Source organism: Cucurbita pepo, unplaced genomic scaffold (genome assembly GCF_002806865.2).
Source record: "Cucurbita pepo subsp. pepo cultivar mu-cu-16 unplaced genomic scaffold, ASM280686v2 Cp4.1_scaffold000640, whole genome shotgun sequence".
NCBI classification, from domain to species: Eukaryota; Viridiplantae; Streptophyta; class Magnoliopsida; order Cucurbitales; family Cucurbitaceae; genus Cucurbita; species Cucurbita pepo.
This window is the reverse complement of record NW_019646864.1, coordinates 1,701-17,211: the sequence shown is the minus strand read 5'-3', so window position 1 is coordinate 17,211 and position 15,511 is coordinate 1,701. Positions and strand designations below refer to the sequence as shown.

The window sequence follows — 15,511 nt, the reverse complement described above, 5'->3', positions numbered from 1 at the left end:
GGGTTCATATAGGATTAGTTTCATTTCTTCGTCGTGTTTTCAACAAGTGTCGAAATCGTCGATCATTGCCTGCCATATGTCTTTATCAGGAGGACAAGATGCGTTAAAAGCGATGAACATTAGATCTTAGATGACAGCGAAATCCACGTGGAAAAAATGCATTATTTCATTGGGTGCCCCTCTATTGAAGAGTTTTAGAACATGACATCTTATTTTGCAAAATAGGTCTTGTGCTGCGTTATAATTGCGATTCGAGGACAAATATATGGAACTTGAGTTTGTAGTTTAGAACATAGGTCTTGTGCAGCGTTATAATTGCGATTGGAGGACGAATATATGGAACTTGAGTTTGTATTTTAAAGCATGTGATACATTTTCCTTTCCCAAGCCCTAATTAGTGGGATTTTACCATTTGGATTTAGATATGGTATGGTATTTTTGAGACAAATTTAAATTTCACTTTGTTTGATGTCTAATGTCTTTCCAAAATGGGGTTTAACTTCCTTTTCCTTTTTGTTTCTCATGTTTTTATTGAAGTTTAAAATATTTATTTATTTGCTATTTAAATTTATTTTTGTAGACCCATTATTTGCATTTGCATTTTTGTTTGATTAATGATAAATATCTCGCGTAATATATTAGTCATAATGCAGCCAACTTATAGGAAATAGAATATTCATAATTATACCATAACAATAATTCAATTTTGATTGGTTTTTTTTTAAGAAATAATTTAATTGTCAATTCGAACATAAATAAGTGAATAAGACATCTTTAAAATGTCAATAATTTAATATTTCATCAAAATAAAAATAAACCTAAAACTGATTTCAAATTTACTCTAAACTAAAAAAATATTGTTGGTTTCTAAACTTTCATGAAAATAATAATTTAGTCTTGATATACTATCTTTTGTCCATAAGGAAAATTATATGGTTCTCGATTCATTTGATCTGATTGTGCTCAAGACATTCTTTACATTTCCCCAACTTGGCTACATTTACACTTTAAATCACTCTCTCTGCATGATGCCTGCTGCGGAGTGCTTGTTTTGCTGTGACTATAATTAAAATACTCGTATAATTTAATTTGCCTTAATCCATTAAGCTTTTGGGTTGATTGGTGATTTAACATGGTGTCGAGATTTTGTGTTATCTCCTCCCCAATCAATATTGTTTCTCACTTGTTAGACCTTCTTTAAATCTTGAAATCCACGAGTGGGGGAGAGCATTTAAGTAGTGATGTTGTTAAATTTACAATAATTCATCCATTTAAGCTTTAAAGTTGATTGGGTGCTTTAACGAGCTATATAGATAAAATGCAATGCAGTTGAATATGTGTAGCTCATTGATCTCTTATTTAGAGGGTGGCTCTCTTTTATTCTGATTTCTCGTTTACATTTCAGCTCCTGGTAACCAACCAGACGCAATTCAGAGGCTCATCCAAATGGGACACAGATCGAACTCGACCTCGAAGCAAATTCATCCGCTTTCTGCCAGTGGTGGCCATGGTCAGGGGATGTATGGTCACGAGTTGAACATGGGTTATGGGTACAGGTAATATTGTAACACTGTACTTCGAGCATACTTGCCCAAATCCTCAATTCCTTGGATAGAGAATGGACACAATTTGCTCCTCTTAGTAGGATTGAGTGAGAAATGTAAGTAATGAATCCTTCTTATGCTTGTTTTTGTTGGTTTGTCTTTAGCTTATTTCCCGTGTGGTTTCTAACTCGAAACGTAGTTCCTAAGTAACCCGACAGACAAAATGAAATCAGTAGGTGAAGGAAAGTGCTGTGTTTCATTTTTTTGGGAGGCATTTTTAAGAAATGAACAGAATTGTCTGCTGTAGGGATAATACCCTCTTACGAGTGAAAATTGTTCAGTTTTCTCAAAGCGAATTTGCCAAAATTGGGTTCATATAGGATTAGTTTCATTTCTTCGTCGTGTTTTCGACAAAGTGTCGAAATCTTCGATCATTGCCTGCCATGTCTTTATCAAGAGGACAAGATGCGTTAAAAGCGATGAACATTAGATCTTAGATGACAGCGAAATCCACGTGGAAAAAATGCATTATTTCATTGGGTGCCCCTCTATTGAAGAGTTTTAGAACATGACATCTTATTTTGCAAAATAGGTCTTGTGCTGCATTATAATTGTGATTCGAGGACGAATATATGGAACTAAACATAGGTCTTGTGCTGCGTTATAATTGCGATTGGAGGACGAATATATGGAACTTGAGTTTGTTGGATGGAGGACGAATATATGGAACTTGAGTTTGTATTTTAAAGCATGTGATACATTTTCCTTTCCCAAGTCCTAATAAGTGGGATTTTACCATTTGGATTTAGATTATGGTATGGTATTTTTGAGACAAATTTAAACTTCACTTTGTTTGATGTCTAATGTCTTTCCAAAATGAGGTTTAACTTCCTTTTCCTTTTTGTTTCTCATGTTTTTATTGAAGCTTAAAATATTTATTTATTTACTATTTAGATTTATTTATGTAGACCCATTATTTACATTTGCATTTGCATTTTTGTTTGATTAATGATAAATATCTTGCGTAATATGTTAGTGATAATGCAGCCAACTTATAGGAAATAGAATATTCATAATTATACCATAACAATAATTCAATTTTGATTGGTTTTTTTTTTAAGAAATAATTTAATTGTCCATTCGAACATAAATGAGTGAATAAGACATCTTTTAAAATGTCAATAATTTAATATTTCATCAAAATAAAAATAAACCTAAAACTCATTTCAAATTTACTCTAAACTAAAAAAATATTATTGGTTTCTAAACTTTCATGAAAATAATAATTTAGTCTTGAAATGTCGATTTGTTAATTTTTTAAGACTATAGGAAATAAATATATTAAATTTATTAAATATCTTAACCTAATAGATGTTCATCAAATCTTTACAATAAAAATAAATTCAATTATAACAAATAAATTATTGCATGCTGATTAAATTGTTATAAAATTGAACATACATAAATTAAATTGTTAATATCATAAAAGTTTGTTAATGTCATAAAAGTTCAAGACAGAGATTTTGATACTTTTCTGTTACATTTTTTACTGAATTTTCTATTTTTATTTTAAAACACTATTGGTATCATTTAATTTACAAACATGAAGAATATATTCTAGTTTTTCTATAGGAGGTAATGGTAGGCATGACTTAAATAATCACAGGCTTGCTGCAAAGAAAATATTTTGTTAAAAAAAAAAAAAAAAAATAGTTGGGAATACTTGCATGGATATTATGACCTACCAGTTTAAATTGTTATCACATATAAACTTTTAGTTGTGCAATAAATTCAAAACTCCTTTGCACCGGAAGTTGTGATGCTATCACCTAAAATAATTACTACCTACCCAACCCTTGGTAAACATGCAAATGATATGCAACGAATCAATTCAAAGGTTACCAACGTATAGTTAATTATCTATATTCACAATATATAATCATTCAACAAAATACCTAAAAATTTAAACTAATATCAATAGTACATAGGTATTAAACTTTTAAAAACTCCGACCTGCCGGATTTGAACCAGCGACCTAAGGATGGCTTTGGGATTCTTCAACCACTACAGTCCTCCGCTCTACCAACTGAGCTAAGGTCGGACTTGTATAAGAATCATATACCATAATATAAACAAAATCGACAAAATTAATATATATAAAANAAAAAAACTCTCGGCAAAGCCCTAAAATAGATTACAAAGCACACTCATTCATCCACAGGTTGAATAAATAATAGCCTACAACTTCAAAGCCTATATAGTAAAGAAGGCAATCAACCGAAAGAGGAATAATAAGCTAACCAAAAACAAGGGAAGAAAAAAATGCTCTACAACTTTTAAACCTTTCAAAGTTAAGCAAACCTTGAATTAGTCGACAAATGGGGTGGAAAATTTGAAGACTTCGTCTAATCTAGCCAACGGGTAACTCCATCGTCACCTACGGTTGCGAGGACTTCAATGCGCACGTCCAAAAGTGCCTACAATTTTCGTTAAATAGCCAATACTATAGAGATGAGTGGAAGAAAGGGATTCATCCATGAAAGGAATGTTTATGCATCACATACTGCAAAAGGAACACTAGAAAGCTCATACTGAGCGCGAGATCACCCCAAGGACGCCTTCAGTATCCAGGGGAACTAGAATGAACAGTGCAGTAGCAATAAATGCGAGAATATGTACTTCTAAGTGCTTTTGATTAGCTAAAAACAGTTTTCCTGTTTTAAAAGTGAAGTCAACTTTCTCATAGTCTTATGATCAACAAGCTGAACCATTTTATATACCAAAAGTTGAGAAAACAGGTATACCATTTTATATAACTAAGTTCACTGATGTCATGCATGGCAAGATGGGACTCTTCTATTCGACAAATACAAAATACAGATGACCGTGTCGAACTAAAAAGACAAATCAGGAACTAAAGCCACACCCACAAGTATACCAAATAAGGTCTATAGAAAACTATACTCCCCTCCGGAGGACTCTTTTTTCTTTTTGTTGGGGGGAGATAGAGAAGAGAAGAACACAAAATAACTTCCATAAAATTACAGTCATGAATTAGAGACAACAGTACGCAATCAAGATTCAAGAAAGTACTACGAAAAGAACTTACCAGGGGGTTTCTACAATTGGCCAGCCTACATTCTTCCAGAGAGCCTTCTAGTGTCCAACTCTCCCAAACATCAAAACTGTGGCTAGCAAATACGAACTCTGTTCTACGATTTATCTGAAAAATGAAAGATCAAACTGAACCTTGAGATCTAGAGATAGTAAATTAAAACAATTTGACCACAGCCAGATGGGTCTTGCTCAAATAGTTAAATATATATATATATATATATATGATAAATGCTTCATTGAGGTGAAGAGAAAGGTTGCAATTAAAATAGGACCACTTGAGCCAATAAAGGTTATAAGAAAGAGATCCAGGCATGCATAATGAAAGAGGAATAATACAGATACTTCAAGATTTATAACCTTCACAACAGACTTAAATATTTAGACCAAAAAACAAAATTTTCAACGCGAGTAAGTAACTCAGATCAACGTTATTATGCAAAAATGTTCCATTCTAATGAGAATATCATCAACATCTCCATAAAATGTGTGTTCATGAGGTGAGGGTGGGTATGCACGACACACAGAGTTCGAAGACCAATTGTATAAAATATGGTACAGCAAGCTTGTAATCTTACCTGCAATAACTTCCCGCCAGCAGATAGAGATCGAAGACCAATTGTATCCTGAAAAATAGAGCATCATTTTATGATATCAGCTATCCAGTAGTAGCAACTATAGTCTTAAAAAAATGTTCGTTAACAAACCTTATTTCTGAAAACAACCAGAAACTGGGCAGCAGGGTCTCTTTTTGTCACATCTGTCATGGTATCAAGAAACCAACCACCACCTTTAACTCGTTGCCGGGATACATGGAGTGCAGGATGATCTCTAGCATATATGGCTATAATATAGCCATCTTTCAGCTGATCAATAGACTTTCTAACTAATTTCTTGCTAGATTTATATGATGGATCTGAGGTAGATTCTTGCATAGTCTCCAAAGGAACTTTCCTGTTTCTTGATTCATCAGGGGAAGGAAATCGAGAACTTGAACTTAAAACTTGATCTGTGCCACTCATAGCAGTATCATCTTCTCGATGAGAGGTACTTTCCTTTTCTAACATGAGATTATCGTCTAACTTCTGTTGAGATTTTTGACGTGTATGCCTTTTTTTGGCTTTCTTACCAGACCTACTGCGTCTTCCATCAGATCTGGTGACGGTAGTTTGTGACAAAGTGGAATTCTGGGGCTGACTGGATGACCCAGTTGAGAGATTCAACCCTTTCTTCTGGGAGTTCATTGGAGTTAAGTGGTTATCATCAGTCAACCGTTCAACAGCAGCAAGCTGAATGCTGACTTCTTTGCCTCGACCATCAGACTGTTCTTTTACTTCAGTAACTTCACTTTCATCTTCATCCTCATCAGAGATGGCATTCTCAGGAACTACCCCATCAACAAAGAACGTTTGTAATATTGAGACGCATTTCTCCCTGATCTCCATCCATACCTCTTCACTATAATCTGCACTGTGCGGAAGAATCAAAACATTTGGCATTTCCTTCACCTGCAGCACAATTATATTATAATTTATTGGTTACTCACTGACTTTTTAACTAGAAGTATATACTGTTTCTTAGAACTTCTACTCGTTTTGAAACCATGGAAAGGTAAAGTGTGCTACTAAGAATGAATTACAATATTACAATATTCAAAACACTAAAGCACCAAGCATTTCAATTGATATAACTGAAGAAAGAGTAACATACCCATGCTTCCATCCACTGTGGCCCTTCAGCACCATCCAGGGCACAGCCAGCCAAGGTTCCATCGATCAAAAGTTGCTTCACAGCACAATCATCTAATAGTTGGCTGCTACCAGTGTTAACAAGAAACGCCCCTGTAAAACAAGATAATCTCCCCTTAACGTAAAACAGAATAAAAAAGGAACTTTCAATAAGGAATTCAAATTCATTCAGATTATTAAATACCAGGCTTTATATGCTGCAGACATTCAGCACTGATAATCTGAACCGTGTCATTTGTTAGGGCACAATGAAGTGAAACGAGATCACTTGCAGCAAGCAAATCATTAAGAGTATCCATTCTTCGAGCAGCAGATGGAAACGTTACTGTCGACTTGCTCACTTTTCCCTTTCCCTGTATAAACAGAGTTCGGAGCAAAAACATTTAAAAACAATGCTCATAGTCGAAAAGAAGAACAAGCATTACGAGTCAAAGTGAACGCAAACAAGTAGATGAAATTTGAATTTACCCATTATCAGGTAGCATGAGCCCTGCTAAACACATTCATGAAACTACCCAAGATGGAAAAAGTTGGAAATATAAAAACCAGAAAAAATGAACTAAGAACAAATGATAAGTCCTCGTAAAACTTTATTTAGCCCAAAGTCTAGCGCACAAGGAGGCAGGGGAATCAGAATTTTGCTATATCAAAACGAATATCCAATAGAGTTCATGATTTCAGTTTCTAGGCTTCATATAAATCATGGTGCAAGAACGAATAAGCTGATTACAATCTTGAAATTGTCATTCAAATCCCAACTAATGTAACCCTCCAAGATCCAACAAAGCTACTGGTGGTATCTAGCTATGGAATCACGTCATTTGGAAACATATGCTCTTGGTAAGTAAAAGAAGACTTAAATGTTGGCCTAAGAGAGTAAGAAAGAGCAAGGAAACTTACATCATTGACGTCAAAATAAAGCACGCTAATCTTGAAAGCTAAGCTCCTCGTAGCCAAAGCCCTAGCTGAAGAAGATCTACCAACGATTCCCAAAACCAGTCCTCGACAGCGCCTCATTCCACGGCAAAGAGGCTGGACAGAACCGAGCCATCCCGAAGCAGAGAGTGTATGACGCGAGAGTAGATGAGTCCGACGAAGCAAGCCAAGAAAAAGCGCCATGACAGAGTCGGCAATCTCCTCCGCCCGGGAAGTATCGACATGAATCAAACGAAGACCGAGATCCGAAGCCAAAGCAGAATCGACAGAGCGGTCAGCAGAACCAAGGCAGAGAATAAGATGGTAAGGATGAAGCCGACGCTGAGCAGCCCGCGGAAGGTACGCAAGCGAGTGAAGAAGCACCGCCGTAGCCGACTCAATTTTCCCGTCCGCCAAACGACTAAGCGGCACATGCTCCACAACAGCAACGCCAGCCAGACAATCCTGTTCAAGCGAACAATCTTCGATGCAGTTAAGAGTAACAACCAACGGAAGAGACTTAGGGTTATTCCGGTGAGGGATAACGGCGGAGGATCTGGGATTTCTGCTCATCGTCGCAGCTGCAGAAATGATCCTACCTCCCCGCCGGAGCTCGTATTGACACCAGAGCTTGAGGCAAAGTCCAAAATTCCGGTCGAATCTTAAAGGAAAATCGACATTTCTCTCCCGGCGGACTCGTTTGCAACAAGTGTTTGAAGTTGGTGGTTGATCGTTCCGCCCGGCGACGGGTCGTTTTTGAGTGCGAAGAAAAATGTCTTCGGTCAGTGAAATCCGTGCCCTCCGCCAAAGGTTATTGCATACCCTCGTGATTTCACTTTATTCCATTTATATCCTTCCTTTGAATCATTACAACCACTATCATATGACTCCTAAACAGTAATTTCCATCCCACCAATCATTTCAATTTAATTTAAATCCAATTTAATAAAAATACCTCTCTAACTTTGTATTTAATTTTAAAAACTTACTTTTCAATTAAAAAAATTAATAATAATTAAAATATACTCTTATAATTTATTATAATTTAAGTTCGAACAAAAATCATTAATATTTTATTTCGAAAATATCTTTAAACTTAAAAAAAAAAATAAAAAAAAAAATTTAATTTTATTAAAATCATAAATAAAAAAATAATTTAAACTTAAAAAACAATTAAAATAATTTTTGAAGTGCTGCTAGATGATTTCCGACCATATATTAACGGTAATAATTTTTTTGAGCGATATTAATGTTTCTTTTCAAATTTCATTATTATTTTTTAACATAATATTAACAAAAAAAATAATAATAAATAAATGATTTTTTTAAAAAAATTAAAAACTATATTTTATTTTTTAAATTCAAAACTATTAAATTTTTACTTGAGTAAATTGGCTTATTTAAATATATTATATTTAAAATGCAAAGAATGTTTCAATTAAATGCAATAGAAGATTTCAATCAGATTGATTTTGTACGTTCAAATGCGTTGAATATTTTGAAAAACCATTTTCAAATATTAAAAGCAGTCGCATTTATTAATATTATTGTAACTTGACTATTTAATATTTCTTTAATTTGTTAACAATTTTATTACCATCTCGAAGTTAATTCCTCTTTTTTAACTTTTAGTTTCGAGTTTAGGGTTACCAAATTCCGTGTCCTATTTTGGTCTCTGGACTTTTATAGTATGTTTTGATTTTTAAGCTTTTAAAATGACTATCGGTTTTGACGTTAACAGAAAAATGATGTGGTTGCTACGTTGATATGAGTTTGGCGCCACACATTCTATGTCGGAAGCCAAACAGACGGAAGAGAGGAACAAGAGGGCCTTTGGTTTCTTATCGATGGTAGGTCGAGCACGAAACAGATATAGATACCATTTTGGTTCTAAACAGATGCAATAGAGTGGATGGGGGGATTCGAGCACGAGTCGACGACGTTCTGCCAACACTGCGTCCAATCGTCATGAGATAAGAGAAGCTCATACATGAAATGAGGGTTGGATTAGAGGATTGGGTTTGGGATTTGAGGGGTGAAGATGAGACGTTAGAGCTGGATGAAAGAACTATCCTTGGACTATGGTTAACCTGTCATGCATCCATTACCTAGGTTGCTTATTTGGCAGCTTATTTGGCACCAACTCATTTCAACAAAGTGCCACATCATCATCATCGTCCATCTGTTAGTTCATCAACAGACAATTATCATCAGAGATCAACACAAAAATGGACGATAGCTTTGAAAGTTCGAGGACCAAAAAGAACAACATTAAAAAGTTTCGGAACCAAAAAGGTATATAAACATATACAAAATCATCTCCCTGTTGGTAACCAATACTCGTCTTTTACGTAGAGGAAATCCTGGTTGACAAAAAGATTATAATCCCGTCTTTCAAGAATCGTTACTCTCATCGTGACACACTGATTACTAGCTAACTAATGCATGAGGTAACCAACCTGAAGAAACAGTAGAACAGATCATATGGCTGATGAAAGACGAAATCCTGTTTGACAAAAAGATTATAATCCCGTCTTTCAAGAATTGTTACTCTCATCGTGACACACCGATTACTAGCTAACTAATGCATGAGGTAACCAACCTGAAGAAACAGTAGAACAGATCATATGGCTGATGAAAGACGAAATCCTGTTTGACAAAAAGATTATAATCCCGTCTTTCAAGAATCGTTACTCTCATCGTGACACACTGATTACTAGCTAACTAATGCATGAGGTAATCAACCTGAAGAAACAGTAGAACAGATCATATAGCTGATGAAAGACGAAATCTTGTTTGACAAAAAGATTATAATCCCGTCTTTCAAGAATCGTTACTCTCATCGTGACACACCAATTACTGTCACCAATTACTAGTTAACTAATGCATGAGGTAACCAACCTGAAGAAACAGTAGAACAGATCATATGGCTGATGAAATGAGCTCAAGAGGCTGTAATTGCATATCACATTCACAGAACTCATCCAGGGAAAGTTGCTACATGAAACGTGAGATAAATTTTGGACAGAACANACAAACAGTATAACAGATCATATGCTGATGAAATGAGCTCAAGAGGCTGTAATTGCATATCACATTCACATAACTCATCCAGGCAAAGTTGCTACATGAAACGTGAGATAAATTTTGGACAGAACAACTCAAACTCTAACTCTAGTACTTTATCATTATACATTTTCGTCCTCTCTTTTCCTTTGTTTCGTATTAGTTCTTGTACTTTCGTAAAAATGTTCGTTTCGTTTCCAGATCAAATTATCGAGTTCAATAGTAATTGAAAGCTGACAAGATTCTGTGGGGACTTTGATGCATCATCACCCCACCTGTACTACCATGTCAGCTTTACAATACTATTTAACTGGATAATCGACGTTAGAAACCGAACCAATGTGATAACGAAAGTACCGAAACTAAATTAAAACAAAATAGAANTTCAATACTATTTAACTGGATAATCGACGTTAGAAACCGAACCAATGTGTTAACGAAAGTACCGAAACTAAATTAAAACAAAATAGAACATAGGGAAAAAATGACAATGTAAAAGGAGAAGAGAAAAAAAAAAGGCAGTATTCTATATACATCAGCACCAGTACAGAAAAGTAGATACTCTTAAGACGAAGTCAAACCTCACACAAGTTTATTCTGTTCTAGGAAATCCATTTTTTCAGCNATGACAATGTAAAAGGAGGAGAAAAAAAAAAAGGCAGTATTCTATATACATCAGCACCAGTACAGAAAAGTAGATACTCTTAAGACGAAGTCAAACCTCACACAAGTTTATTCTGTTCTAGGAAATCCATTTTTTCAGCAGGGTTGTGTTCAACGCTGCCCTTCGAAAAAACGCTACAGTGGTCGAGGATAAGCACCGAAACAAACCTGCATTTTATGTAAAGAAACATATACATAGAATATTAAGCAGCCATGAAAATGAACAAGAAGGTCTCCGCTGCCAGAGAGGAAGTGCTTCNAGCCTGCATTTTATGTGAAGAAACATATACATAGAATATTAAGCAGCCATGGAAATGAACAAGAAGGTCTCCGCTGCCAGAGAGGAAGTGCTTCATACAGCGAATAGAACAAAAAGGAGAGATTGTACAGCTTTCATTCAGCCCGGAGAAGAAGTTAATGCACAACATCCTGGAGAGGCTATCACTGATTTCTTGATTCTGTTCAAAGTCCTAAAACTTAGCGCCTTCTTGCCTGCGTTATCTTACGTTATGTTCAGGCTTAACCATCGGGAACCTGAAAATCTCATCCCTTTTATTGTATATTCACTAGTATAACAGNACCTTAGCGCCTTCTTGCCTGCGTTATCTTATGTTATGTTTAGACTTAACCATCGGGAACCCGAAAATCTCATCCCTTTTATTGTATATTCACTAGTATAACAGTTTCCAGATTCCCGAGTAACGATATCCTAATTACATAAACCGTCGTCTAAAATGTCTCGTTGTGGTTTGGTATGAACGCATGAGCAAGCCAACCCCAATTCCCACTCCAAGGCACACTCCAAGACCAATGCCAACACCCACTCTAACACCAGCATTAAACCATGAGAGCTGCCCATCTTCGCCAGTGTACATATCATCACGGTAGAAACCATGCCCCATTTTACCATATGAGTCATAACCATCAACTTCAGACTCTGACATCTATAATCAGCCCAAGAAAGGAATATAATCAGTACAGCAAAAAGCAATTAAACCATGTTCCACAGACCATAACAACTCAACAAAACACAAGGGATTATAACTTGATTAGAAGTTGACGTATTCCTGGAAATTGCTGAGTTTTCAATGATTGATCGAGGGACAAAGCGGTCGAAGAACAGGGATCAAATAATCAATGCAACCAAGATTCTAAAAGAAATAATATGACAATAATAGGGTTCAGCAATAGAGGAGGACCAAGTGGTTTGACTCATTTCACAACCAGAAACTATAGTGAAGAGAGAAAAACACTTATTTTTATCACAGTTCTCTATAAGCCTTGTACAGCTTAATTCGAATGTATTGAGTATGATACATTCCGAGATCACCATTCAATCTCTTGCACATATGAAATGAAGAAAGTTCCAGGCTACAACTTTTAAAATCTTAATTAATAAAAGTACCCTAAACTTTGTACTCTATCTAAAAAAATATTCATGAACTTTCAAAAGTTTCAATAATACCCATAAACTTTCAAAAAAGATAAAAAAAAAAAAATACTCTCACCGTTAGTTTTCGATGGAAACATTTTGTACTTTATTTCAAAATATTCTTAACTTTCAAAAGTGTTCCAAAAATACCCTTGAACATTCAAATTTTTTATTAATACTCTTTTAACTTTTTTAAAAAATTCTTATCATTAGTATGTAAACTGAAACTATTTATCTATACCTCAGAGATCATCTCTCTTTCCTCTCTCTCCTCTAACCTAGACTCAATGATTTCTCATTTTTCATCTTTTTTTTTTTCTCTTGTTTCTTGAATACCCTCTTCATCCATTTCTTTCATCCCTCAATCTTTAAAACTTCCTCCATTTCTTTTTCTTCTTTTTTTTTTCTCTTCTTAAATATGAAAAATCTAAATAAAAAGGAGAGACTCTCGCATTTCTCGACATGAATATAATAAATTTCATCACCCAAATAGACAATTTGTTTTCAAGTTGGCTTTTTCTCAACTCAAGACAACTTTAAAGAAATTAGCTATTTGGGTATTGAAGTTTCTTAGGTTTATGTTTGAACATCTTAAAAAATGAGAGAGCTCTTCTTTCTATTTAGAGTTTTGATATTTAATAAGAGAAAAAATAGAGAGAAATGGGGAAAAAATTAGAGATGGAAGAACAAAAGAATAAAATTAAGAGGCAAGAAAAAAATGAGAAATTGTTGAGTCATAGATTGAATCGAATAGGAAGATGATCTATAGAACATAGATAAACAAGTTTCATCCATACACGTAGTAAGAGTATTTTTCAACTTTTTTAAAAAGCTTAAAAGTTTAAGGATATTGATGATATTTTGAAAGTTCAAGGGCATTTTTGAAACACTTTGGAAAGTCATGGTTTCCATACCATAAGAGCATTTTTTAGCTCTTTTGAAAGTCTTAAGGATATTATTCAAACTTTTAAAAGTTCATAAATATTTTTGAGACAAAGTTTAGCGGTATTCTTATTAATTTAACCTAACATCAAAATATCACCCAGCTCTATGGAATGTTGAAATTCAATACCTATCCTTAAGAGACAAGAAAACCACTATCATCCCGGATACAAGACCATGCATAAAGCTTATGCAATCTATCGAGTTGTCCTAAAGTGTGTGAAGTCTCCAAGGATGTAAGGGTGTGGGATCCTGAGGTAAACATGCCAATATGCCATCTCTACACTAGCTTTGTTCGACAAGCCTATGTATAGCATCTGTAATTCTTACGAATCCAAAGTTTTAAAGGGGAGAATTCAGTTGCTCTTGATCGACAAGCTATATTATACGTTTAATAAAAAATTCCTGAGCTCACCTCACATACCGAGAATTGCGTAAGGAAATATAAGAACAACATTTTACCTGCACTTTTTGGTGCTGGATCAATCCATTAGTTCCATTCTCCTCCTTCCCAACTTCTTCATCCTCCGGAATTGCATCCAGGACACCCTGCCTCTGGTTCTTCCGCCTCGGACTGACCAGAATCGTCTTCGTCAAGATCACAGGCATACCGGAGCAACAACCGGCGATATAAACCTCGATTGCCGGCGAAGAAACCCCAAGTTTAGGCCGGAAGAAGGCCGACGAACCCGAACACATGGACGCAGCCATAAAACAGTCCATAGTCCAACCTGTCTTCGAATTGTTCTCCAATCCAATGCTCCCATTAACCCAATTGGCCTCCATTCGTTCCAAAGACCCACAGAGAATCAAATCCTCATTCTCATACACCTCGAACTCCACACCGCCGGTAACCCGAATACTGTCCGTGCTAACGTACGTAACCTCCGATGTTTCCTTGCTGAGCCGATCACGACGGAGGGCGATAGAAACGGAATCAGAGGCCGGAATTTGAGAACCATTAATTTCAAGGGAAACACCAATTTCGCGACGAAGGTGCCGCAGATTAAGATGATCAGGAACGCTATCAATCACACAGGGAGAAATCCGAACGTAGAAGAGGCGAACCTCCAACCAAGCAGAATGGCTTAAGGAAGGGCCATTGATATACGAATTCGAGGTTCTGGAAACCGCCATGGACGAATCTTTATCTTGGAAGTCCATTAGATCCTCGAATTCTGGAAGAAAATGAGAAAGAACAACGCAATGGAAGCAGTTTTCATCATATATTGGGAATCATCGGAAGAAAAAACCGGTGAGGAGTCCGTAAACAATAAATTGAGGGCGAAAATTAGGGTTTTGAAAAGGGAAACTGCGTGGAAAATGGGGGTTTTGAGGGAATTGGCAGGAATTTTTCATGGAGATTAAGGAAATGATAGAAATCATCAAGAATTGTAAGGTTATTATAATGAAACAGTGATGAAGCTTCAAGGCTGACCTGTCTGCTTGCAGATATTTCGTAGACAGGCGCAGACTTCCGAGACACACGTCGTTCCAATGGCAAGAACTCCCCCCTCTGCTTTATACGTGCACTATGCCACTTGTAGATGGGCCCAAACCCGGCCCAATTTCCAAGGCCCGTTTTGTTTCCAAATTTGAGTTAGTGTTGTTCCTTTCATTCATTCTCGTCCGTCCGTCCTTCCTTCCATACAAATAAGTCAGGTGATGCCAGATGTCGTCTCGATATACGTAACAAGAGAGCTGAGTTCGGCTATTAGCCTTGTGGGTGGGAACGAGGTAGGGCTACGGCTGCCATCACAACCCGACTCATGACTCAATCGAGTGAGTGAAAAGCGTGGCAAGAGAGCGAATTCGGCTGTTAGCATTGAGTGTGGAGACGAGGCAGGGCTACTACTACCATTACATTACCACCCGACCCATGAGTCAATCGAGTGGGTAAAAGGCATGGCAAGAGAGTGAGTTTAGCTATTAGCCTTGAGGGTGGGGACGAGGCAGGGATACTACTGCCATCAAAATTCGACCCATGACTCAATCGAGTGAGTGAAAAGCGTGGTTAGAGAGCGAGTTCGGCTGTTAGGATTAAGTGCGGGATGAGACAGGGCTACTACAACCATCACCACCCGACC

At 36.1% G+C, this 15,511-nt stretch overlaps 2 protein-coding genes and 1 non-coding gene across 4 annotated transcripts; all 3 read right to left on the bottom strand.

The window, feature by feature from the left end:
- Nucleotides 1-3,551: 3,551 nt before the first annotated feature.
- On the bottom strand, nt 3,552-3,645 carry TRNAY-GUA. Its single transcript has 2 exons — nt 3,609-3,645; nt 3,552-3,587 (listed from the first exon to the last, which is right to left on the bottom strand). It is a non-coding gene; the product is annotated as a tRNA-Tyr (tRNA).
- Nucleotides 3,646-3,707: 62 nt separating this feature from the next.
- LOC111785679 (C-terminal binding protein AN-like) lies at nt 3,708-8,140 on the bottom strand. Its single transcript, XM_023666061.1, has 7 exons — nt 7,307-8,140; nt 6,591-6,759; nt 6,369-6,499; nt 5,366-6,166; nt 5,237-5,284; nt 4,654-4,767; nt 3,708-4,021 (listed from the first exon to the last, which is right to left on the bottom strand). The coding sequence occupies exons 1-7, from the start codon at nt 7,892-7,894 to the stop codon at nt 3,950-3,952; spliced, it is 1,923 nt and encodes a 640-aa protein (XP_023521829.1). The 5' UTR covers nt 7,895-8,140; the 3' UTR covers nt 3,708-3,949.
- Nucleotides 8,141-11,318: 3,178 nt separating this feature from the next.
- Nucleotides 11,319-14,911, bottom strand: LOC111785680 (uncharacterized protein At1g01500-like). Of its 2 annotated transcripts, XM_023666063.1 has the most exons (4): nt 14,863-14,911; nt 13,887-14,602; nt 11,698-11,994; nt 11,319-11,592 (listed from the first exon to the last, which is right to left on the bottom strand). In XM_023666063.1, the coding sequence occupies exons 2-3, from the start codon at nt 14,586-14,588 to the stop codon at nt 11,764-11,766; spliced, it is 933 nt and encodes a 310-aa protein (XP_023521831.1). In that variant the 5' UTR covers nt 14,589-14,602; nt 14,863-14,911; the 3' UTR covers nt 11,319-11,592; nt 11,698-11,763. The 2 variants fall into 2 exon arrangements, with proteins under 2 accessions (XP_023521831.1, XP_023521830.1); XM_023666062.1 differs by having other exon boundaries at nt 11,319-11,526; nt 11,632-11,994; nt 13,887-14,907.
- Between the last annotated feature and the right edge of the window lie 600 nt (nt 14,912-15,511).